General features: G+C 51.7%; 1 protein-coding gene across 4 annotated transcripts in view; it reads right to left on the minus strand.

Annotated features, from left to right (window-relative positions):
• Window positions 1-6085: 6085 nt before the first annotated feature.
• Window positions 6086-25401, minus strand: part of LOC119955591 (GATA-binding factor 2-like) — a 58245-nt gene continuing 38929 nt past the window's right edge. For 3 of the 4 annotated variants that reach the window (XM_038781941.1, XM_038781940.1, XM_038781942.1), the window contains exons 3-6: window positions 22332-22757; window positions 15284-15501; window positions 8855-8980; window positions 6086-7589 (exon numbers count right to left, since the gene is read on the minus strand). In XM_038781941.1, coding sequence (XP_038637869.1) covers window positions 7284-7589; window positions 8855-8980; window positions 15284-15501; window positions 22332-22757 — 1076 coding nt within the window. In that variant the 3' untranslated portion in view covers window positions 6086-7283. The remainder of the gene's footprint in view (window positions 7590-8854; window positions 8981-15283; window positions 15502-22331; window positions 22758-25401) is intronic. The other variant, XM_038781943.1, reaches the window with a different exon arrangement.

Genomic DNA, 25401 nt, shown 5'->3' on the forward strand with positions numbered 1-25401 from the left:
AGAGAGACAGAGAGAAACAGAGAGAGAGAGAGACAGAGATAGACACAGACAGAGACACAGAGAGACAGAGACACAGAGTAAGAGAGAGACACAGAAGCACACACACAAACAGAGAGAGAGAGACTCGCGCACACACAGACAGAGACGTGGAGAGAGACAGGGAAAAACAGAGACACAAAGTCAGAGGCACACACAGAGACAGAGAGAGAGAGAGAAAGAGAGAGAGAGACAGAGAGAGGTACAGAGAAAGACAGAGAGGGGCACAGAGAGACAGAGGGAGAGACACAGAGACACGAGAGAGAGAGAGACACACAGAGTGATGAAGAGAGAGAGGAGAGAGGGAATTCCAGAGTTTAGGACTCCCCGGCAACTGAATGCACGGCCGCCAATGGCGGAGCGATGGGAATTATGGGATGCCTGGGTGGGCAGATTGGCTGAGGGCAGAGATCTTGGACGATAGTAGAGGTTACAGAGATAGGGAGGGTTGTAGGGGCTGGAGGAGGTTACAGAGATAGGGAGGGTTGTAGGGGCTGGCGGAGGTTACAGAGATAGGGAGGGTTGTAGGGGCTGGAGGAGGTTACAGAGATGGGAGGGTTGTAGGAGCTGGAGGAGGTTACAGAGAAAGGGAGTGTTGTAGGGGCTGGAGGAGGTTACAGAGATAGGGAGGGTTGTGGGGGCTGGAGGAGGTTACAGAGATAGGGAGGGTTGTAGGGGCTGGAGGAGGTTACAGAGATAGGGTTGTAGGGGCTGGAGGAGGTTACAGAGATAGGGAGGGTTGTGGGGGCTGGAGGAGGTTACAGTGATAGGGAGGGTTGTCGGGGCTGGAGGAGGTTACAGAGATAGGGAGGGTTGTAGGGGCTGGAGGAGGTTACAGAGATAGGGAGGGTTGTAGGGGCTGGAGGAGGTTACAGAGATGGGAGGGTTGTAGGAGCTGGAGGAGGTTAGAGATAGGGAGTGTTGTAGGGGCTGGAGGAGGTTACAGAGATAGGGAGGGTTGTAGGGGCTGGAGGAGGTTACAGAGATAGGGAGGGCTGTAGGGGCTGGAGGAGTTTACAGAGATAGCTATAAAGAGAGGTTGGATAAACTCGGTTTGTTCTCACTGGAACGTTGGATGTTGAGGGGCGACCTGATAGAGGTCTACAAAATTATGAGGGGTATGGACAGAGTGGATAGTCAGAAGCTTTTCCCCAGGGTAGAGGGGTCAATTACTAGGGGGCATGGGTTTAAGGTACGAGGGCCAAAGTTTAGAGGAGATGTACGAGGCAAGTTTTTTTACACAGAGGGCAGTGGGTGCCTGGAACTCGCTGCCGGAGGAGGTGGTGGAAGCAGGGACGATAGTGACATTTAAGGGGCATCTTCACAAATACATAAATAGGAAGGGAATACAGGGGGACGGACCCCGGAAGTGTAGAAGATTTTAGTTTAGACGGGCAGCAGGGTCGGCACAGGGTTGGAGGGCCGAAGGGCCTGTTCCTGTGCTGTACTTTTCTTCGTGCTTTTTAAAGGGAGGGTTGTAGGGGCTGGAGGAGGTTAGAGATGGGAAGGGTTGGGGGGGGGGGGGGGCTGGAGGAGGTCACAGAGACAGGGAGGGTCGTAGGGGTTGGAGATTGCAGATATAGGAAGGGTTGTGGGGGCTGGAGGAGGTTACAGAGATAGGGAGGGTTGTAGGGGCTGGAGGTTACAGAGATAGGGAGGGTTGTAGGGGCTGGAGGAGGTTACAGAGATAGGGAGGGTTGTTGGGGCTGGAGGAGGTTACAGAGATAGGGAGGGTTGTAGGGGCTGGAGGAGGTTACAGAGATAGTGAGGGTTGTAGGGGCTGGAGGAGGTTACAGAGATGGGGAGGGTTGTCGGGGCTGGAGGAGGTCACAGAGATGGGGAGGGCTGTAGGGTCAGGAGGTGGTTACAGAGAGAGGGAGGGGTGTCAGGACTGGAAGAGGGTACAGGGATAGGGAGGGTCATGGGGGTTGGAGAGGTTAGAGAGATAAGGAGGGAGGAGTGTGGTTGGTGATGGGCCAGGGTGGAGGTTTTAACAGAGGTGAGGAGTTTTACAATGGAAGTGTAATGACTGGTGACCTAAGGCTGGGGATGAGCACAACTAGAGGACGTAACGGGGGATTGCGACCTGCTGCTGGAATGGAGAATCACTGGACAAATCCTCATCACGGTATGTTGTTTACAGAGAAACACAGAGGAGAGACAGGTAACACACACCTCTCACTCCAGTCACTGTGCGACAGACCTACCTCCTGTCAATCAATTCAGGTGAGTCCAGGTTCATGTGCACAGAGTTACCTATCACCTACCACCAGCCAAAACCCTCACAAACCTGATAGCTGGAGCTGTCTCCATAGCAAAGCGGAGCTCAGAAAACCTGGAGTTCACAGCTCTGATCAAGGACTTTCCAGCCCCTTCTCCTGTGTTACATCTGAGATAGACACTGTCCGGGGAGTTTCATTCCAGATCAAACTGATGCAACACAGAGCGAGCATTACTCTGTATCTAACCCCGTGCTGTACCTGTCCTGGGAGTTTTTTATGGGGACAGTGTAGAGGGAGCTTTACTCTGTATCTAACCCCATGCTGTCCCTGTCCTGGGAGTGTTTGAATACGACAGTGTCGAGGGAGCTTTACTCTGTATCTAACCCCGTGCTGTCCCTGTCCTGGGAGTGTTTGATGAGGAGTGTAGAGGGGGCTTTATTCTGTACTGTATCTAACCCCGTGCTGTACCTGTCCTGAGAGTGTTTGATGGGGACAGTGTAGAGGGAGCTTTACTCTGTATCTAACCCTGTGCTGTACCTGTCCTGGGAGTGTTTGATGGGGACAGAGCAGAGGGAGCTTTACTCTGTATCTAACCCCGTGCTGTACCTGTCCTGGGAGTGAATGATGGGGACAGTGTAGAGGGAGTTTTACTCTGTATCTAACCCCATGCTGTACCTGTCTGGGAGTGTTTGATGGGGACAGTAGAGGGAGCTTTACTCTGTATCTAACCCCATGCTGTACCTGTCTGGGAGTGTTTGATGGGGACAGTAGAGGGAGCTTTACTCTGTATCTAACCCTATGCTGCACCTGTCCTGGGAGTGTTTGATGGGGACAGTGTAGAGGGAGCTTTACTCTGTATCTAACACCGTGCTGTCCCTGTCCTGGGAGTGTTTGATGAGGAGTGTAGAGGGAGCTTTACTCTGTATCTAACCCCGGGCTGTACCTGTCTGGGAGTGTTTGATGGGGACAGTGTAGAGGGAGCTTTACTCTGTATCTAACCCCGTGCTGTACCTGTCCTGGGAGTGTTTGATAGGGACAGTGTAGAGGGAGCTTTACTCTGTATCTAACCCCCGTGCTGTACCTGTCCTGGGAGTGTTTGATGGGGACAGTGTAGAGGGAGCTTTACTCTGTATCTAACCCCGTGCTGTACCTGTCCTGGGAGTGTATGATGGGGACAGTGTAGAGGGAGCTTTGCTCTAACAGGAGACAACCATTTATTCCCCTCTCGAGCCTGTAAGCCAGCAAAAGGAGGAGGCATTTCAGCCGATCTCGATCCTGTTTTCACTCATTCGATGAGGTGGTGTCTGGTCGGTGATCTGCCTTTACACCCAATATCCCTTAATACCTTCAGATAATGATAATTTCTCATTCTCTCAGATGTAAAATTAACTGACCTGCTATCAATTGGTGTTTGTGAGAGAGAGAGTTCCAGACTTTCACATTTTCCGATTTCATTCCTGAAAGCATGGGCTCTCATTTTTTAGATCCTGTCTCCAGTACCCAACGTACCCCCCCCCCCCCCCCCACTTCAACCCGGTCCCAGACCCCTCCCCCCACCAGCGAGAAATAGCAAAAATAGTTTCCCTCGCTCGACTGGTTCTGAATATCTCGAAAACCTCTGTTAAATCTCCCCCTGAACCTTCTGAATTCCTGGGATTATAAACCCGAGTTTGTGTTGAATCTCCTCCGCATCGTTTACCCCTCGGAGTTCAGGGGAAACTCTGGTAAATCTCTATTGACTCCTCTCTCCGACGTCAAAATCTCCCCTCCTGAGGTGTTGGATCCGGAACATTCTACACTGAGTGTAGAAGGGACTTTAGTTGGCAGATTAGTTGCCTTAATATCCTGTATTCATTTTAACCAGCTGCTTGACTATATTTCATGGAAATAGGCACTTGGCAAAGCATGATGGATATTTAGCCTTTGAATTGGTCAAGAAGTTCGGTATGAAACAGTCAGAAGGTCATACAATGTAAACAAGTGGCCAGCAGCACGGTTCAATTCCCGTACCAGCCTCCCCAAACAGGCGCCGGAATGTGGCGACTAGGGGCTTTTCACAGTAACTTCATTGAAGCCTACCCGTGACAATAAGGGATTTTCATTTCATTTTGTGCTAGATATTGCTTATTGTATCATATAAATTGCTTGCCTTACCTTTGGAAAGGGGGGACATTTGGAATGACTGTGGTCTCTCTAACCCCCCCCCCCCCGCCCCCCCCCCCCCCCCCATGAACTTTGTGTTAAATAAAGGACGTTTGGCAAAAATGCGAAGTGCTGATTCATAATTTCTTCAACAAATTGGCGTAGTCGTTGCAGTTTCCCTAATTTAAGTCAACACTGAGCTGATCTCTCTCTCTGGACAATCTCTCTCTTCAGGGCACAGGGCAACGCCCAATGATTTTTTTTGGGCGGGGGGGAGGAATGGAGTTTCGGAATATCTAAAGAAATGCCCAACCTCACCCTCAACATTCAAGAATCAATCACTGAATGAAGCCATTTATTGTTTACGATGGGAGGGGGGGAGGGTAAGGGGTCTATACCACACAGCAATGTACAAATATACAACTGACAATCATTTAATCGCTTGTGGAAGCTGATCGATTACCTGAGGGAAAGTAATCTGACAGGAACGCCGATCCTGTTAGTTCATAGCGAGGGCAGGAGGGGAGGCTTAGTGGCTGGGGTGTAAACACAGCCGGTGGTGATAGTACCTGGGAGGTCTCCATTGAAGTTGGTCGACACCAGAACAAAACGTGTAAACACAGAGTTTCCGCCAAGCTGGATGGTTCACCCAATGTTTCCAAAGCCTGGGTGACAGCGCCACCTCCCCCCCCTCGCCCGCTCCCCCACCCCTCCCGCCTTCCTGACTCGCTGGGTGTCCATCGGAATTCAGATTTATGCCCCGACGGCCCTGCGGGTCCACACGCTGGGAGGTGCGGCTGACAGAAGAGGGGGTGGCGAGGTCCAGTGCCCGCTAAGTGTGCCTCACTGCTTCCCACAGCAGTGTGAACAAGCTCATGGAGAGGCGCTTGGCCTACTGGCTCCTTGCCCCGTTGCGGACTGAAACACGCCTGGCCTCATCACTGGCGGCCACCCAGGAGCGGTGGAGGGGGGGACGGGGGGGGGGGGGGGGGGGGGGGCACCCAGGAGAGGTGGAGGGGGGGAGGGGGGGGGGGGCACCCAGGAGCGGTGGAGGGGGGGGGGCACCCAGGAGCTGTGGAGGGGAGGGGGGAAACCACCCAGGAGCAGTGGAAAGGGGGGGAAACCACCCAGGAGCAGTGGAGGAGGGGGGGGGGGGGAGAGAACCACCCAGGAGCTGTGGAGGGGGGGGAAGAAACCACCCAGGAGCAGTGGAGGAGGGGGAGAAACCACCCAGGAGCTGTGGAGGGGGGGAGCCACACAGGAGCGGTTTGGGGGGGGCACCCAGGAGCGGTGGAGGGGGGGGGGGGGAGAGAGAAACCACCCAGGAGCAGTGGAAGGGGGGGGGGGGGAGGAGAAACAACCCAGGAGCAGTGGAGGGGGGGGGGGGGGGGGGGGGGGACACCACCCAGGAGCGGTGGAGGGGGGGTGGGAACCACCCAGGAGCTGTGGAGGGGGGTAAACCACCCTGGAGGGGGGCACCCTGAAAGGGGGGGGGGGGGGGGGGGGCACCCAGGAGCGATGGAGGGGGGGGGACACTCTGAAAACCGGCCCTGCGGCCTTTCTTTCGAGGGTGAGCTCCCCCACTCCACCCCCAACCTCTTCAAACTCCTTGTCCTCGCCTCTTCTTCGTTTGGCTCGAGGGCAGCGAGGGGTGGGGGGGGGGGGGGGGGGGGGGGGGGGGGGAACAGGGGATGCGGGGAACCTCAGTTTTTTGAAACGTAGCGGGTTGCGATATGGAAGGTGCTGTCTGAAAGAGGCGATGGGAGCAGATTCTCTCCCAGACAGCGGTGGGGGCTCCGGCTCTCTGAATATATTCAAGGCCGAGTTAGACAGATTTCTGATCGACGAGGGGGCCGAGGGTTATGGGGGGGGGAAGGGGGAGAGACAGACAGCAAAGTGTAGTTGAGACCCCAATCAGATCAGGCACAATCTTATTGCATGGGCGAGCAGGACTCGAGGGGCCAAATGGCCTCCCCGTGTTCCTGATCCATGTATTCTGGTGAGGGCTGACCGAGGTACAAAATGTCGCACGTTATTCCCATTCAGCCACTGGGAGCTAAGCAGAGGAAATCACCCCTGCCATCGGTTGCAAAGTCACCCAATGAAACCCAGGAGGTGAAACCCCAGCAGGGAGGCAAGGGCACATTCTCCACCCATTCTTCCAAAACGCAATTCCTGGCTGTGCTCTTTGTTTAGACGGGGGCCAGTGGGATGGAAAGCAAAACGACAACAAAGAAGACACACCCGTCAAATCTTCACCTCTCGCACTCATCAGGTCCGACACGAAGAGTACCAAACTTCAGAGGCAGCCAAGGCCTTGCGCTGCGGGAGGAAGCGCTGCCGATTGGCGGGGGAAACGGTCGAGACGTTGCAGTGGGGAACGCACCGGTTGTGGGGTGGGGGTCGGTGATGGCAAAATGGCGACCAGAAGGCACCTCTGGTGATGAGACGGAGATGAACAAGGTCAAAGGGCAGGTTCCATTTTCACAGCGTCGCCAAGTGCGACAGAATTTTGTTTTGTTTTGTAAAGAAAAAACGAATATCCTTCTCCTCCGACGAGAGGTCCAATTTCTGCTTTAGTTCTTGAACACGTTGTGACAAGTTGGTCCATTGAGCAAGCATTAGAAAGGTATAAAGCCATTAATTGATAAGTTTGAGAGAAAAATACATATACGTGTATGTATGTTGAATCTTTGTATGGAGCTGGCGTGGGCATGGAATCCAGGAGAGAGCCGGGATAGAAGGAATGCCACAGGTTGAATTCTGACGTAGAAGTTCCGTATCCGCCGCCTTCGCCATCGTGTGGGTTTGTTTCGAGTAGAGACGGCGAGTTTTGCCTTGCGTCAATACTTGGAGGCCGCCCTTGCCCTCGACACGGGGCCCTCAGCTGAGGGCTGACACAATGCTGGTGCCCGGGTGGTGGCTGTAGGTCATGACCGGCGGTGGGTGCAGGGCGGTGGGCGTGGCTAGCAGGTGGGGACCATTGCCGTAGGGCACCATGTGACCCACAGAGGTCATGTGGCCCTGGAAGGTGGCAGAGCTAAGGGCAAAGGGAGGCCCCTCCTCGGCGAGGTCCTTCACCAGCTCGCCAAAGTGTTCCTGGGCTTTCTTCACCTTCTTCGACTTGTTGGAGACTTTCCGGTTCCGAGTCTGAATGCCTTCTTTCTTCATCGTCATAGGTCGGTTCACCTGCAAGGGAAAGAAAGAGGATCATCATTGGAGCCAACTGAGAGGAGCAGAATTACAGCTTCACTCTCTCCCCAACTGGCCCTGGCAGTGTTTGATGGGGACAGAGTAGAGGGAGCTTTACTCTGTATCTAACCCCGTGCTGTACCTGTCCTGGGAGTGTTTGATGGGGACAGAGTAGAGGGAGCTTTACTCTGTATCTAACCCCGTGCTGTACCTGTCCTGGGAGTGTTTGATGGGGACAGAGTAGAGGGAGCTTTACTCTGTATCTAACCCCGTGCTGTACCTGTCCTGGGAGTGTTTGATGGGGACAGTGTAGAGGCAGCTTTACCCTGTATCTAACCCCGTGCTGTACCTGTCCTGGGAGTGTTTGATGGGGAGAGTGTAGAGGGAGCTTTACCCTGTATCTAACCCCGTGCTGTACCTGTCCAGGGAGTGTTTGATGGGGACAGTGTAGAGGGAGCTTTACTCTGTATCTAACCCTGTGCTGTACCTGTCCTGGGAGTGTTTGACGGGGACAGTGTAGAGGGAGCTTTACTCTGTATCTAACCCTGTGCTGTACCTGTCCTGGGAGTGTTTGATGGGGTCAGTGTAGAGGGAGCTTTACTCTGTATCTAACCTCGTGCTGTACCTGTCCTGGAGTGTTTGATGGGGACAGTGTAGAGGGAGCTTTACTCTGCATCTAACCCCATGCTGTACCTGTCCTGGGAGTGTTTGATGGGGACAGTGTAGAGGGAGCTTTACTCTGTATCTAACCTCGTACTGTACTTGTCCTGGGAGTGTTTGATGGGGACAGTTTAGAGGGAGCTTTACTCTGTATCTAACCCCGTACTGTACTTGTCCTGGGAGTGTTTGATGGGGACAGTGTAGAGGGAGCTTTACTCTGTATCTAACCCCGTGCTGTACCTGTCCTGGGAGTGTTTGATGGGGACAGTGTAGAGGGAGCTTTACTCTGTATCTAACCCCGTGCTGTATCTGTCCTGGGAGTGTTTGACAGGGACAGTGTAGAGGGAGCTTTACTCTGTATCTAACCCCGTGCTGTATCTGTCCTGGGAGTGTTTGATGGGGACAGTGTAGAGGGAGCTTTACTCTGTATCTAACCCCGTGCTGTATCTGTCCTGGGAGTGTTTGACGGGGACAGTGTAGAGGGAGCTTTACTCTGTATCTAACCCCGTGCTGTATCTGTCCTGGGAGTGTTTGACGGGGACAGTGTAGAGGGAGCGAGGTGATCGACAGGCAGGCATGGTGCACGAGAGGCTCATACTTACGTTGTGCAGCTTGTAGTACAGCCCACAGGCGTTGCAGACGGGGTCTCCATTGATGTTGCGTCGCCACAGTGTGGTGGTGCTGGTCAGGCAGTTGGCGCACTGCGTGCCTGCTCTCTTGCTGACGATCTGATCGAGGGCGGTGGGGTGGAGAAAGAGGGAGAAAAAGAAAGCAGATGTTGAACGAGCTTTACTCCTCCAATTCCCCCCCACTTGCAGCGCCCCCCCCCCCCCCCCCCCCCCCCCCCCCCCCCCCCCCCCCCCCCCCCCCCCCACCCCCCCCCCCCCCCCCCCCCACCCCCCCCCCCCCCCCCCCCCCCGGCCCCCAACTCCACAACCACACCCGAGTAGCTCTTTTATTGCTGGTGAGGCTCCAGATCAGGGACAGAGGGTGGGAATGTCAGGGGACCGGTGCGACAGCTGGTTAGAACTTTAACTTAACGGCATACCATCTACAGTTAGGGTTCACTGATGTCCCCTTCCGAGCTGGAAAGCGTACGCACACACGCACACACCTCTTAACCGCCCCCCTCGGAGATATGCTCAGAGCGAGACCCTCGGTTCAAGGGGGGTGGTCAGAGATTGAGCAACAGAAGTCGGGCGTGTGCCAGCGACAATTTAACCCGGGCATCCACAACGGTGAGGGTGTGTGGAAGGGGGGCGGTTTTGAAGGAGCAGACGAGGAGACAGCGTTTGCTCGCGCCCGAGACTCGGTACTGAGACGACTTGGCTTTTAAGACATCGGGCACCAAGAGATTTGTTTTTTAAAATTTAGAGTACCCAATTAATTTTTCCCAATTAAGGGGCAATTGAGCGTGCCCAATCCAGTTAACCTGCACATCTTTGGGTTGTAGGGGCGAAACCCACACAAACACGGGGAGAATGTGCAAACCCCACACGGACAGTGACCCAGAGCCGGGATCGAACCTGGGATCTGGGCACCACTGCGCCACTGTGCTGCCCTGCAGGAGATTTTAGAACTTGTGCATTCCCCTGGACTGGGTACTTGGGGAGGAAAGGGGAAATCGAGGGGCGGCGGGGTGGCCGGGTCAGAAGAGGAGAGTTGGTCCAATTGGAGAGGTCCTTCGGATGGGCTTGCAGGTGGCAGTGGATGGGCCAAGCGGCCATCAGCTCCGGAGCTGTGCTGTGGGGTAGAGTTACACCACCACCCTGATTGAAAGGAGACATGGAGGCACAGACAGAGGCCTTCAGAACATAAGAACTAGGAGCAGGAGTAGGCCATCTGGCCCCTCGAGCCCGCTCCGCCATTCAATGAGATCATAGCTGATCTTTTGTGGACTCAGCTCCACTTTCCCACCCGAACACCATAACTGGGTGATTTATTCTTTTTATTCCCTTTATTCTCCAAAAAACTATCTATCTTTATCTTAAAAACAATTAAGGAGCCTCAACTGCTTCACTGGGCAAGGAATTCCATAGATTCATAACCCTTTGGGTGAAGAAGTTCCTCCTAAACTCAGTCCGAAATCTACTTCCCCTTATTTTGAGGCTATGCCCCTTAGTTCTGCTTTCACCCGCCAGTGGAAACAACCTGCATATATCTATTCCCTTCATAATTTTATATATTTCTATAAGATCCCCCCACATCCTTCTAAATTCCAACGAGAACAGTCCCAGTCTACTCAACCTCTCCTCTTAATCCAACCCCTTCAGCTCTGAGATTAACCTAGTGAATCTCCTCTGCACACCCTCCAGTGCCAGTACCAGGTAAGGAGACCAAAACTGAACACAATACACCTCACTAACACTTTATACAATTGCAACATAACCTCCCTAGTCTTAAACTCCATCCCTCTAGCAATGAAGGACAAAACTCCATTTGCCTTCTTAATCACCCGTTGCACCTGTAAACCAACTTTTTGCGACTCATGCACGAGCACACCCAGGTCTCTCTGCACAGCAGCATGTTTTAATATTTTATCATTTAAATAATAATCCCTTTTGCTTTTATTCCTACCAAAATGGATAACCTCACATTTGTCAACATTGTATTCCACTAGGGGCTGTTTAGCACACTGGGCTAAATCGCTGGCTTTGAAAGCAGACCAAGCAGGCCAGCAGCACGGTTCGATTCCCGTAACAGCCTCCCCAAACAGGCGCCGGAATGTGGCGACTAGGGGCTTTTCACAGTAACTTCATTTGAAGCCTACTCGTGACAATAAGCGATTTTCATTTTCATTTCATCTGCCAGACCCTAGCCCATTCACTTAACTTAGTCCATGTGCGGGTTAGGTGGATTGGCCATGCTAAATTGCCCGTAGTGTCCTAAAAAGTAAGGTTAAGGGGGGGTTGTTGGGTTACGGGTATAGGGTGGATAGGTAGGTTTGAGTAGGGTGATCATTGCTCGGCACAACATCGAGGGCCGAAGGGCCTGTTCTGTGCTGTACTGTTCTATGTTCTATTTATCCAAATACCTCTGCAGACTTCCGGTATCCTCGGCACTTTTTGCTTTACATAGAACATACAGTGCAGAAGGAGGCTATTCGGCCCATCGAGTCTGCACCGACCCACTTAAGCCCTCACTTCCACCCTATCCCCATAACCCAATAACCCCTCCAAACCTTTTTGGACACTAAGGGCAATTTTGGCATGGCCAATCCTGGCACGTCTTTGGACTGTGGGAGGAAACCGGAGCACCCGGAGGAAACCCATGCAGACACGGGGAGAACGTGCAGCCTCCACACAGAGACCCAGTGGGGAATCGAACCTGGGACCCTGGCGCTGTGAAGCCACAGTGCTATCCACTTGAGCTACCGTGCTGCCCAATCATCTTAGTGTCGTCTGTAAACTTGGACACATTGCCCTTGGTCCCCAACTCCAAATCATCTATGTAAATTGTGAACAATTGTGGGCCCAACACTGATCCCTGAGGGACACCACTAGCTACTGATTGCCAACCAGAGAAACACCCATTAATCCCCACTCTATGCTTTCTATTAATTAACCAATCCTCTATCCATGCTACTACTTTACCCTTAATGCCATGCATCTTTATCTTATGCAGCAACCTTTTGTGTGGCACCTTGTCAAAAGCTCTCTGGAAATCCAGATATACCACATCCATTGGCTCCCCGTTATCTACTGCACTGGTAATGTCCTCAAAAAATTCCACTAAATTAGTTAGGCACGACCTGCCCTTTATGAAACCCATGCTGCGTCAGCCCAATAGGACAATTTCCATCCAGATGCCTCGCAATTTCTTCCTTGATGATAGATTCCAGCATCTTCCCTACTACCGAAGTTAAGCTCACTGGCCTATAATTACCCGCTTTCTGCCGACCTCCTTTTTTAAACAGTGGCGTCACGTTTGCTCATTTCCAATCCACCGGGCCCACCCGAGAGACTAGTGAATTTTGGTAAATTATCGCTTGTGCATTTGTAATTTCCCTAGCCATCTCTTTTAGTACCCTGGGATGCATTCCATCAGGGCCAGGAGACTTGTCTACCTTTAGCCCCATTAGCTTGCCCGTCACTACCTCCTTAGTGATAACAATCACCTCCAGGTCCTCGCCTCATTTCTATCAGTCGCTGGCATGATATCTGTGTCTTCCACTGTGAAGACCGACTAAAAAACCTGTTCAGTTCCTCAGCCATTTCCTCATCTCCCATTATTAAATCTCCCTTCTCATCCTCTAAAGGACCAATATTTATCTTAGCCACTCTTTTTTGTTTTATATATTTGTACAAAATTTTTACTATCTGTTTTTATATTCTGAGCAAGTTTACTCTCATAATCTATTTTACTCTTCTTTATTTAGTAGCTTTCTGTTGCCCCCTAAAGATTTGCCAGTCCGCTAATCTCCCACTAATCTTTGCCACTTTGTATGCTTCTTCCTTCAATTTGATACTCTCCCTTATTTCTTTAGATATCCATGGTCGATTTTCCCTCTTTCTATCGTCCTTCCTTTTTGTTGGTATAAACCTTTGCTGCACACTGTGAAAAATCACTTGGAAGGTTCTCCAATGTTCCTCAACTGTTTCACCATAAAGTCTTTGCTCCCAGTCTACCTTAGCCAGCTCTTCTCTCATCCCATTGTAATCCCCTATGTTTAAGCACAAAACACTAGTGTTTGATTTTCCCTTCTCACCCGCCATCTGTATTTTAAATTCCACCATATTGTGATCGCTCCTTCCGAGAGGATCCCAAACTATGAGATCATTAATCAATCCTGTCTCATTACACAGGGCCAGATCTAGGACCGCTTGTTCCCTTGTAGCTTCCATTACATATTGCTCAGGAAACTATCGCGGATACATTCTATAAACTCCTCCTCAAGGCTGTCTTGACTGACCTGGTTAAACCAATCGACATGTAGATTAAAATCCCCCATGATAACTGCTGTACCATTTCTACATGCATCGGTTATTTCTTTCTTTATTGCCTGTCCCACCATAATGCTACTATTTGGTGGCCTATAGACTACTCCTATCAGTGACTTTTTCGCCTTACTTTTCCTAATTTCCACCCAAATGGATTCAACCTTATCCTCCATAGCACCGATGTCATCCCTTACTACTGCCCCAGATGTCATCCTTAAATAACAGAGCTACACCACCTCCCTTGCCATCCACTCTGTCCTTCCAAATAGTTTGATACCCTTGGATATTTATCTCCCAGTCGTGACCATCCTTTAACCATGTTTCAGTAATGGCCACTAAATCATAGTCATTCATGATGATTTGCGCCATCAACTCATTTACCATATTCTGAATACTACGAGCATTCAGGTAAAGTGTTGGCTCTTATATCTCTGTTTTGAATCTTTATTAATAACATCTCCCAAGTTATTTTTCCTCCACTTTTCTCCTAATTTTCCTTCTCGTTGTACCCATATCTTGAAATGAAAAAATGAAAATTGCTTATTGTCACGAGTAGGCTTCAACAAAGTTACTGTGAAAAGCCCCTCGTCGCCACATTCCGGCGCCTGTCCAGGGAGGCTGGTATGGGAATCGAACCGTGCTGCTGGCCTGCTTTAAAAGCCAGCGATTTAGCAGAGTGTGCTAAACCAACCCCTAATATCTTCATGTAACAGGTGCTATGTCTTTTCGTCCGACGTCATTTCGTCCAACGACACTTCGTCCACGTCTTTTGGTCCAACGTCTTTTTGTCCGCTCGTCTTTTGGTCCAACGTCTTTTTGTCCGATGATTTCTTTCGTCAAAGACTTTTTGTGGCTTGTTACGTTTTTTTGTCGGATGATTTTTTTTTGTCAAAGACTTTTTGTAACTTGTCTTTTTGTAACTTGTAGCACTCCACTCCACTCCACTCCCCACATTAACTTTTTGTAAATAGAAATCTTCTCTAATGCACATAGCAAGGTATAATATGCAATAAAGGATTTTTATTACCGGTCTCTTTCCTTTAACGAGCCTCGTTAAAGGATAGTTATTATCGTTCTCTTTCCTTTAACGAGCCTCGTTAAAGGATAGATATTATCGTTCTCTTTCTTAATTCGCCCATCCCGAAATGGCAAAGTTCATTGTGTCAACGAAGAGTAAACGGAAAGTAGCTGATGGAAATAACTATATCTACGATTTTCATTCGAGCAGTCCAAACCTAGGAAAAGAATACTGGAGATGTGAGAAAAGAAGCGTTCGGCAGGTGGAGCTCATTTGAATATCTGGAATTTAATCAAAACTCTGAAGGAAGAGGAAGGGTTAATAATAGGCAAAAAGGCTCAAATTCTTCAGGGAGATCAGTCGACTTCATGTACGCGATATAAGAAAATAACTGAACGCATCAAAAGATTGGTCGTTGAATATGATTCTACAACAAAAATTGATTTCTTGAGGAATGTTGCTTAGAATTTACATCAATTTTAAGTAATTTCGGGAATTTTAAGTAATTAGTAAACTTTTAGATTTTTTAACTGCATTTTTAGATTTTTAAACTGCATTTTTCAACTTGCATTTTACTTGCATTTTATCAATTAATTTTAGATTTTTTAACTGCATTTTTAGATTTTTAAACTGCATTTTGCAACTTGCATTTTACTTGCATTTTATCAATTACTTGCATTTTAGCAATTAAATTCACTTGCTGTATTGTACTTGAATTTTATCAATTAAATGGTTTTATACGGAGCTAATTTGTAATTGGTTAATTGGACGAAGTGACGTTGGACCAAAAGACGAGCGGACAAAAAGACGTTGGACCAAAAGACGTGGACGAAGTGTCGTTGGACGAAGTGACGTCGGACGAAAAGACGCGACACGCATGTAACAACCTGCCGCGTCGCTTTCCATTCATGTTTTTATTTCCCGATTTATTCCTTTTAGTATTACTGGGCCTATTCACTGAGCTCCCCTCAGTCACTGCACCTTGTACTGTCGCCCTTTTTGATTTTTGACTTTTGACTTTTTTTTTTGACTTTTGGACTTTCAGCCCGTCGAGCGCATGCATGGATACCCACCAGTCGTTTCTTCGGCCGTATGAGGGGTCTGTTTTGACCATTCATTTTGTGATAGAGGCCACAGGCGTTGCAGAGGTAGTGCCCGGTTCCGTCCCTTCGCCACAGCGGGGTGGCCGTAGCCCCGCAGTTCACACATTCCCGAGCCTCTGAAAGCAAGCACATCGAAGCACGATCAGCGAAACCTGGGGGTACGTCTTCTGGGAACTGCCTCCACCCCGCTGCAATCAGACAGGCGTGTGGGTGGGGGAGGAGACAAAGGGGAAGAAAAAAAACAGGCTTTAGTATGAGACAGCCGCTCTGTCGGAGGGTCAGTGCTGAGGGAGCGCCGCACTGTCGGAGGGTCAGTGCTGAGGGAGCGCCGAACTGTCGGAGGGTCAGTGCTGAAGGAGAGCCGCTCTGTCGGAGGGTCAGTGCTGAGGGAGCGCCGAACTGTCGGAGGGTCAGTGCTGAAGGAGAGCCGCTCTGTCGGAGGGTCAGTGCTGAGGGAGCGCCGCACTGTCGGAGGGTCAGTGCTGAGGGAGCGCCGCTCCGTCGGAGGGTCAGTGCTGAGGGAGCGCCGCTCTGTCGGAGGGTCAGTGCTGAGGGAGCTCCGCACTGTCGGAGGGTCAGTGCTGAGGGAGCGCCGCTCCGTCGGAGGGTCAGTGCTGAGGGAGCGCCGCTCCGTCGGAGGGTCAGTGCTGAGGGAGCGCCGCTCCGTCGGAGGGTCAGTGCTGAGGGAGCGCCGCTCCGTCGGAGGGTCAGTGCTGAGGGAGCGCCGCACTGTCGGAGGGTCAGTGCTGAGGGAGCGCCGCTCTGTCGGAAGGTCAGTGCTGAGGGAGCGCCGCACTGTCGGAGGGTCAGTGCTGAGGGAGCGCTGCTCTTTCGGAGGGTCAGTGCTGAGGGAGTGCCGCACTGTCAGAGGGTCAGTGCTGAGGGAGCGCCGCACTGTCAGAGGGTCAGTGCTGAGGGAGCGCCGCTCTGTCGGAGGGTCAGTGCTGAGGGAGCGCCGCTCTGTCGGAGGATCAGTGCTGAGGGAGCGCCACACTGTCGGGGGGTCAGTGCTGAGGGAGTGCCGCACTGTCAGAGGGTCAGTACTGAGGGAGTGCCGCACTGTCGGAGGGTCAGTGCTGAGAGAGCGCCGCTCCGTCGGAGAATCGGTGCTGAGGGAACTCCGCTCCGTCGGAGAATCAGTGCTGAGGGAACGCCGCTCCGTCGGAGGGTCAGTGCTGAGGGAGCGCCACTCCGTCGGAGAGTCAGTGCTGAGGTAGCGCCGCACTGTCGGAGGGTCAGTGCTGAGGGAGTGCCGCACTGTCAGAGGGTCAGTGCTGAGGGAGCGCCGAACTGTCGGAGGGTCAGTGCTGAGGGAGCGCCGCTCTGTCGGAGGGTCAGTGCTGAGGGAGCGCCGCTCCGTCGGAGAGTCAGTGCTGAGGGAACGCCGCTCCGTCGGAGAGTCAGTGCTGAGGGAACGCCGCTCCGTCGGAGGGTCAGTGCTGAGGGAGCGCCGCTCCGTCGGAGGGTCAGTGCTGAGGGAGCGCCGCACTGTCAAAGGGTCAGTGCAGACGGAGCGCCGCACTGTTGGAGGGTTCGTGGATAATTGGAGCACATTCTGGGGAAGGTGGGACCTGTACAGACAGGACTGTTTGCACCTGAACCAGAGGGGCACCAATATCCTGGGAGGGAAATTTGCTGCGGCTCTTCGGGGGGGTTTAAACTAATTTGTCAGGGAATGGGAAAACGAGCTGTAGTCCAGAAGCCAGTGTTGAGAGTAGTGAGGTACTGAGGAGGGTATCAAGGTCACAGGAGTGTACCGGCAGACAGAAAGGTGGGTTGAAGTGTGTCTACTTCAATGCAAGGAGCATCTGGAATAAGGTAGGTGAACTTGGAGCGTGGATTGGTACTTGGGACTACGATATTATGGCCATTACGGAGACATGGTTAGAACAGGGACAGGAATGGTTGTTGGAAGTTCCGGGGTAAAGATGTTTCAGTAAGAGTAGGGAAGATGGTAAAAGAGGTGGAGGAATTGCATTGTTAATCAAGGATAGTTTAATGGCTGCAGAAAGGCAGTTAAAAGGCGATCTGCCTACTGAGGTAATGTGGGCTGAAGTTAGAAATATGAAAGGAGCGGTCACGTTGTTAGGAGTTTTCTATAGCCCCCAAATAGTAATAGGGATGTGGAGGAAGAAATTGCAAAATAGATTATGGATAGGTGTGGAGGTCAGGGTTGTTGTCATGGGTGACTTTAACTTTCCAAATATTGATTGGAACCTCTATAGGTCGAACAGTTCGGATGGGGCAGTTTTTGTACAGTGTGTGCAGGAGGGTTTCCTGACACAATATGTGGATAGGCCGACAAGAGGGGGGCCACACTGGATTTGATACTGGGTAACGAACCAGGCCAAGTGTTAGATTTGTTTGTGGGAGAGCACTTTGGAGATAGTGACCACAATTCTGTGTCTTTCACTATTGCAATGGAGAGGGATAGGGCCATACGGCAAGTCAAGGTTTATAATTGGGGAGGGGTAATTATGATGCGATTAGGCAAGAATTAGGGAGCATAAGATAGGAACAGAAACTGTCAGAGAAAGGCACAAATGAAAAGTGGAGCTTGTTCAAGGAACAAATACTGCGTGTCCTTGATAGGTATGTCCCCATCAGGCAGGGAGGAAATGGCCGTGTGAGGGAACCATGGTTCACAAAAGAGGTTGAATGTCTTGTCAAGAGGAAGAAGGAAGAGTATGTAAGGATGAGAAAACAAGGTTCAGTTGGGTCGCTCGAGGGTTACAAGGTAGCAAGGAATGAGCTAAAAAAAAAGGGCTTAGGAGAGCTAGAAGTCCTTGCTGGGTCGGATCAAGGAAAATCCCAAGGCTTTTTACTCTTATGTGAGAAATAAAAGAATGACCAGGGTGAGGATAGGGCCGGTCAAGGACAGTAGTGGGAACTTGTGCATGGAGTCAGAAGAAATAGGAGAGGCGTTGAATGAATACTTTTCTTTCGTGTTCACCAAGGAGAGGGGCCATGTTTTTGAGGATGAGAGCGTGATACAGGTGGGAATGCTGGAGGATGTAGATGTTCTGAGGAAGGATGTATGAGCAATTTTGAAAAACCTTAGGGTCGACAAGTCCCCTGGGCCAGATGGGATATATCCATGGATTCTTTGGGAGGCAAGGGATGAGATTGCAGAGCCTTTGGCTTTGATCTTTGGGTCCTCACTGTCCACGGGGATAGTGCCAGAGGACTGGAGAGTGGCGAATTTTGTTCCTCTGTTCAAGAAAGGGAATAGGATTGACCCTGGTAATTATAGGCCAGTTAGTCTTACTTCGGTGGTCGGTAAGTTAATGGAAAAGGTCCTGAAGGATAGGATTTATGACCATTTGGAAAGTTGCAGCTTAATCCGGGATAGTCAACACGGATTCGTGAAGGTTAAGTGTTAAGAGGGTCAGTGCTAAAATGGGCTGCACGGTAGCATGGTGGTTAGCATAAATGCTTCACAGCTCCAGGGTCCCAGGTTCGATTCCCGGTTGGGTCACTGTCTGTGTGGAGTCTGCACGTCCTCCCCGTGTGTGCGTGGGTTTCCCCCGGGTGCTCCGGTTTCCTCCCACAGTCCAAAGATGTGCGGGTTAGGTGGATTGGCCATGCTAAATTGCCCGTAGTGTAAGGTTAATGGGGGGATTGTTGGGTTACAGGTATAGGGTGGATACGTGGGTTTGAGTAGGGTGATCATTGCTCGGCACAACATCGAGGGCCGAAGGGCCTGTTCTGTGCTGTACTGTTCTATGTTCTAAGTCTTGCCTCACAAATTTGATTAAATTCTTTGAGGAGGTAACAAAGTGTGTAGATGAAGGTAGAGCAGTTGATGTCGTATACATGGATTTTAGTAAGGCGTTTGATAAGGTTCCCCATGGTCGGCTCATGCAGAAAGTAAGGAGGTGTGGGATAGAGGGAAATTTGGCTGATTGGAGAAGTAACTGGCTATCACATAGAAGACAGAGGGTGGTGGTGGATGGAAAAATTTCACACTGGAGACCAGTTACCAGCGGTGTACCACAGGGATCACTGCTGGGTACTCTGCTAATTGTGATTTTTATCAATGACTTGGAGGAGGGGGCTGAACGGTGGGTCAGTAAATTTGCTGATGACACCAAGAGGGGCTGGTTTAGCTCACAAGGCTAAATCGCTGGCTTATAAGGCAGACCAAGCAGGCCAGCAGCACGGTTCAATTCCCGTACCAGCCTCCCCGGACAGGCGCCGGAATGTGGCGACTAGGGGCTTTTCACAGTAACTTCATTGAAGCCTATAGAATATAGAACAGTACAGCACAGAACAGGCCCTTCGGCCCTCGATGTTGTGCCGAGCAATGATCACCCAACTCAAACCCACGTATCCACCCTATACCCCTAACCCAACAACCCCCCCTTAACCTTACTTTTTAGGACACTACGGGCAATTTAGCATGGCCAATCCACCTAACCCGCACATCTTTGGACTGTGGGAGGAAACCGGAGCACCCGGAGGAAACCCACGCACACACGGGGAGGACGTGCAGACTCCACACAGACAGTGACCCAGCCGGGAATCGAACCTGGGACCCTGGAGCTGTGAAGCATTTATGCTAACCACCATGCTACCGTGCTGCCCTTACTCGTGACAATAAGCGATTTTCATTTCATTTCATTTCAAGATTGGTAGAGTAGTGGATGAGGTGGAGGGCTGTTGTAGGCTGCAAAAAGACATTGATAGGAAGCAGAGCTGGGCCGAAAAATGGCAGATGGAGTTTAACCCTGATAAGTGCGAGGTGATTCATTTTGTTCGAAAAAATTTCAATGCGATTACAGAGTCAATGGCAGGGTTCTCAGGAATGTGGAGGAACAGAGAGATCTTGGGGATCATGTCCACAGATCTCTGAAGGTTGCAACTCAAGTGGCTATAGCTGTGTAGAAAGCTTATAGTGTGTTAGTGTTTATTAACAGGGGGCTTGAGCTTGAGAGCTGCGGTGATTTGCTGCAACTATACATGACCCTGGTGAGACCACACTTGGAGTATTGTGCGCAGTTCTGGTCACCTCACTATAGGAAGGATGTGGAAGCATTGGAAAGGGTGCAAAGGAGATTTACCAGGATGCTGCCTGGTTTGCAGGATAGGTCTTATGAGGAAAGGTTGAGGGAGCTAGGGCTTTTCTCTTTGGAGCGAGGTTGAGAGGCGACTTAATGGAGGTTTATAAGATGATGAGGGGGATAGATAGAGTGGACTTTCAGAGACTATTTCCTCGGGTGGATGTAGCTGTTACAAGGGGGCATAACTATAAGGTTTAGGGTGGGAGATATAGGAGGGATGTCCGAGATAGGTTCTTTATTCAGAGAGTGGTTAGGGTGTGGAATGGACTGCCTGCTGTGATAGTGGCGTCGGACACTTTAGGAACTTTCAAGCGGTTATTGGATAAGCACATGGAGCACACCAGAATGACAGGGAGTGGGATAGCTTGATCTTGGCTTCGGGACAATGCTCGGCACAACATAGAGGGCAGAAGGGCCTGTTCTGTGCTGTACTGTTCTCTCTCTCTGTCAGTGCTGAGGGAGTGCCGCACTGTCGGAGGGTCAGTGCTGAGGGAGCGCCGCACAGTCGGAGGGTCAGTGCTGAGGGAGCGCCGCACAGTCGGAGGGTCAGTGCTGAGGGAGCGCCGCACAGTCGGAGGGTCAGTGCTGAGGGAGCGCTGCACTGTCGGAGGGTCAGTGCGGAGGCAGTGCTGCACTGTCGGAGGGTCAGTGCTGAGGGAGCGCCGCCCTGTCAGAGGGTCAGTGCTGAGGGAGTGCAGCACTGTCAGAGGTCAGTGCGGAGGGAGCGTCGCACTGTCGGCGGGTCAGTGCTGAGGGAGCAGCGCACTGTTGGAGGGTCAGTTCTGAGGGAGCGCCACACTGTCGGAGAGTCAGTGCTGAGGAAGCGCCGCACTGTCGGAGGGTCAGTGCTGAGGAAGCGCCGCACTGTCGGAGGGTCAGTGCTGAGGGAATGTCACACTGTCAGAGGGTCAGTGCCGAGGGAGCGCCACACTGTCGAAGGGTCAGTGCTGAGGGATCGCCGCCCTGTCAGAAGATCAATGCTGAGGGAGCGGCGCACTGTCGGATGGTCAGCGCTGAGGGAGCGACGCACCGTCGGACGGTCAGTGCTGAGGGAGTGCCGCACTGTCGGAGGGTCAGTGCTGAGGGAGTGGCGCACTGTCGGAGAGTCAGAACTGAGGAGAACGCTGTATTGTTGGAAGGTCAGTGGTGAGGGAGCCCTGCACTGACGGAGGGTCAGTGCTGAGGGAGCGCCGCACTGTCTGAGGGTCAGTAGAGGGAGCATCACACCCTCAGAATCTAAGTCCCCATCTGCTCTCTGAGGAAGGCAGGAAGGAATTCATGTCCACCGTCTTGAACAATAATAATCTTTATTGTCACAAGTAGGCTTACATTAACACTGCAATGAAGTTACTGTGAAAATCCCCTAGTCGCCACACTCCGGCACCTGTTCGGGTACACAGAGGGAGAATTCAGAATGTCCAATTCACCGAACTGCACGTCTTTCGGGATTTGTGGGAGGAAACCGGAGCACCCGGAGGAAACCCATGCAGACACGGGGAGAACGTGCAGACTCCGCACAGACAGTGACCCAAGCGGGAATCGAACCTGGGACCCTGGCGCTGTGAAGCAACAGTGCATTGTTGATACCGTGCGACTAGGGGCATTTGGAGGGGGCATGAGGGCAAACCCTCTCTGGAGTCCCTACATTTTTCCCTCAAGCCAACATTATGGCAAGAGCTATCTGTGCTTTTCATCGGTTTGCCGTGTGGGAAGTGGTCGCTGAGCCTCCGGCATTGAACCTTCCCCAGCGCCTCAGTGTTACCGCTCTGCAATTTTAGAAAGAACAAGTGGGGCTCTGTCAGTCATTGGGTCAGGAGCACTATTCATACGTATAGGCCCTTACCCACCCTACTGCCATGGTTTCAGCTGGCAGAATGAGGGCCTCATGGACCCTGCCCACTCCAAAATTAGCTGCCCCCACCCAACAACTGGTGTCCCTCTCTCTCGGATCTTACCACATGGTGACAACGACAGCTTGTGTTTGTGTGAGTTTGGATGTCCTTCGAGGATGGGGGTGCCCGCCGACTGGTAGAAGCTGCCGTTGTAAGCCTGGTGGTGGCCACTCAGGCCTAGCTGGTCGTCCTGGCCCAGGGACAGGAAGCCGGTGCCAAGGGGGCTGTCTCTCTCCATCTTCATCGCCTCTGGGTACTTTGGGCTCTCCTTCTCCAGTCCGTGCTCAGGGCTGGCCTCCTTGAGGGGTGACGCAAAGCCGTAGAGGTGCTGGGGTGAGGCGAGGCCGGGGGAGGCCTGGTACAGCGGGAGGGAGGCCTTGGCATAGGCCCCCATCGTCGACCAGGCCCCATTGTATGGGTGACCAATGGCCTGCCCGCTCTCCATCCACTGCAGACTGTTGAACAGGTGAGGGGAATATATCTGCCGGCCTACGTAGGGGTGGAAAGAGAAAGTTAAAACGGTTCACAGAATTGTTACGATGCAGGAGGCCATTTGGCCATTGTGCCGGCATTCGCTGTCCAAATGATCAGCATTACCCAGCACCATTCCCTTCTCCCCGTAGCCTTGCAATTGTTTCTATTCAACCTATCACGATTACAATCTCGGACCAGACCCAAACAGTTGCACAGATACCAGACAGAAACTCCAATATTTTGATTGCGAGGAAAGGATTCTTCACTCCTTCACAGGAGTGATTTCACACGCACATAGGATATGGGACGGGATTCTCCGACCCCCCCCGCCGGGCCAGAGAATCGCTCGGGGGGGGGGGGGGGGGGGGGGGGGGGGGGGGCGTGAATCCTGCCCCGCCGGCTGCCGAATTCTCCAGCGCTGGGAATTTGGCGGGGGCGGGAATCGCGCCAGGGCTGATGCGGAGATGACTCCCTCCCCCCCCCCCCCCCCCAATGCGCCAACTCGCGCCGGCCGGCGGAGGCCCTTCGATGCCGGCTGACGTGGCCCCAAGCCCCTTCCCTGCTGGCCGGCACGCCGCAAACCACCCCGGCGCCGGCCTAGCCCCTGAAGGTGCGGAATCCGGTCCGGCCACTCCTTGGCGCCGGAGTTGCGCACCCCGCCGATTACGGCAGAATCCCGCCAATGGTCTTATAAACACAATCACCAGCAGTGTTAAAACTAACTTCAACATCACAAAGGAAATAGCTTATAATTACCAGTTAAACAATGCTTAACAATGAAATGAAAGACTAACTTCTATCTTTTATTTCCAATGAAGGCAGCACGGTAGCACAGTGGTTAGCACCGTGGCTACACAGCCCCAGGGTCCCAGGTTTGATTCCCCACTGGGTCACTGTGTGGAGTCTGCACGTTCTCCCCGTGTGTGCGTGGGTTTCCTCCGGGTGCTCCGGTTTCCTCCCACAGTCCAAAGATGTGCAGGTTCGGTGGATTGGCCATGATAAATTGCCCTTAGTGACCAAAAAGGTTAGGAAGGGTTATTGGGTTACGGGGATAGGGTGGAAGTGAGGGCTTGGACGGGTCGGTGCAGACTCGATGGGCTGAATGGCCTCCTTCTGCACTGTATGTTCTATGTTCAAGCAAAACCCACCTCTGGTCAAAATCCACTTTTAAATACAGTTAGCTAACCCAGGAATACTTGCTGGAAAGAGATGTGTTTAATAAACCGCTTTGACACAGAGAGAGAGAGAGAGAGAGAGAGAGAGAGATCGCGACAGAGATCGAGAGATAGATCCTTCAGGAAACCAGTTTAGAGATTCTTGCCTGTGTCAAACTACTGTTTAACCTTCAGTCTTTTCAGAAACTGCTGTTCTGTTCACAGGCAAAAATCTTTTTGACAATACTGCTTTGAGAGAACTGCTGGTCTGTCCACAGACAGGTCTAAAACGGAACCCCTGAACTCTACACATGACTGCTTCAGCCCTGGCTCATCTCACTAACTACATCATCCTACTAAAGCTAAACACAATATCTCTAATTATCCATTCCCCAGGGGAAACATAAACAAATTTCCATTAGCCGTACTTCAGAAAATCAATATGCCTGGTTGGAATAAATGATGAAAACACTTTTACGATGCTTTAATTGTCCTTCTGTAGCCAAAGTGTCTGCCAGTCTTGTAAACCAGGAATTAAAAAAAACATGACCGCAGCAGTCACACGCCCACTAACCCAGGCATTTAACCATTACTGCACCAAATAGATACAATACAACGGGGTGAATTGTCTGCTCCCCAGCTGTGTGCTTCTCAGAGGCGTGCCATCACTGGCAGCGGGATTCTCTGTTCCTGCTGCTGCCCAATGGGATTTCCCACTGTAGGCGCCCCACACTCTCGGGCGGCGGTATGCTGCTGGCGGAATGGTGAATCCCACCACCGGAGAATTCACCCCAATATATCTGAAATTCCTATATTTATCTCACCAGCCAATGCTCTCTTGAATGCCTCGATTGAACCTACCTCCACCACACTTCCAGACAGTGGAAACATGCGCTGGGTGAAAAAGTTTGGGAATCATAGAATCCCTACAGTGCAGAAAGAGGCCATTCGGCCCATCGAGTCTGCACCAACCCTCTGAAAAAGCACCCTACCCAAGCCCACTGCCCCGACCTATCCCAATAGCCCCCTAACCTAACCAATTCATCTTTGGACACCAATCCATCCAACCTCCCATATGCTTCTTTCGAAAATCATCTCAGATCTGTGTCCCATCTTGTTCCCGATCCTTTTCCGAGCGGGAAGTGTTTCTGCCCGTCTACTCTGCCCCCTCATGATTTTGAACATCTCGACCCAATCTCCTCTCGGCCCTCCGAGGAGACCAGTCTCAACCTCTTCAATCTGTCCTCATCACTGAAGTTTCTCATCCCTGGGACCAGTCTTGTAAACCTCTCCTTCACTCCCTCCAATGTGTTCACATCCTTCCTATAGTGTGAAGCCCAGACCTGTGCACAATATTCCAGCTGTATTTCATGCACAGGCTGCTCCGTGGCGCAGTGGTCAGCACTGCGGTCTCACAGCACCAGGGATCGGGGTTCAATTCTGGCCGTGGGTGACTGTGCGGAGTCTGCACGTTCTCCCCGTGTGTGCGTGGGTTTCCTCCGGGT

Source organism: Scyliorhinus canicula, chromosome 21 (genome assembly GCF_902713615.1).
Source record: "Scyliorhinus canicula chromosome 21, sScyCan1.1, whole genome shotgun sequence".
Lineage (NCBI taxonomy): Eukaryota > Metazoa > Chordata > Chondrichthyes > Carcharhiniformes > Scyliorhinidae > Scyliorhinus > Scyliorhinus canicula.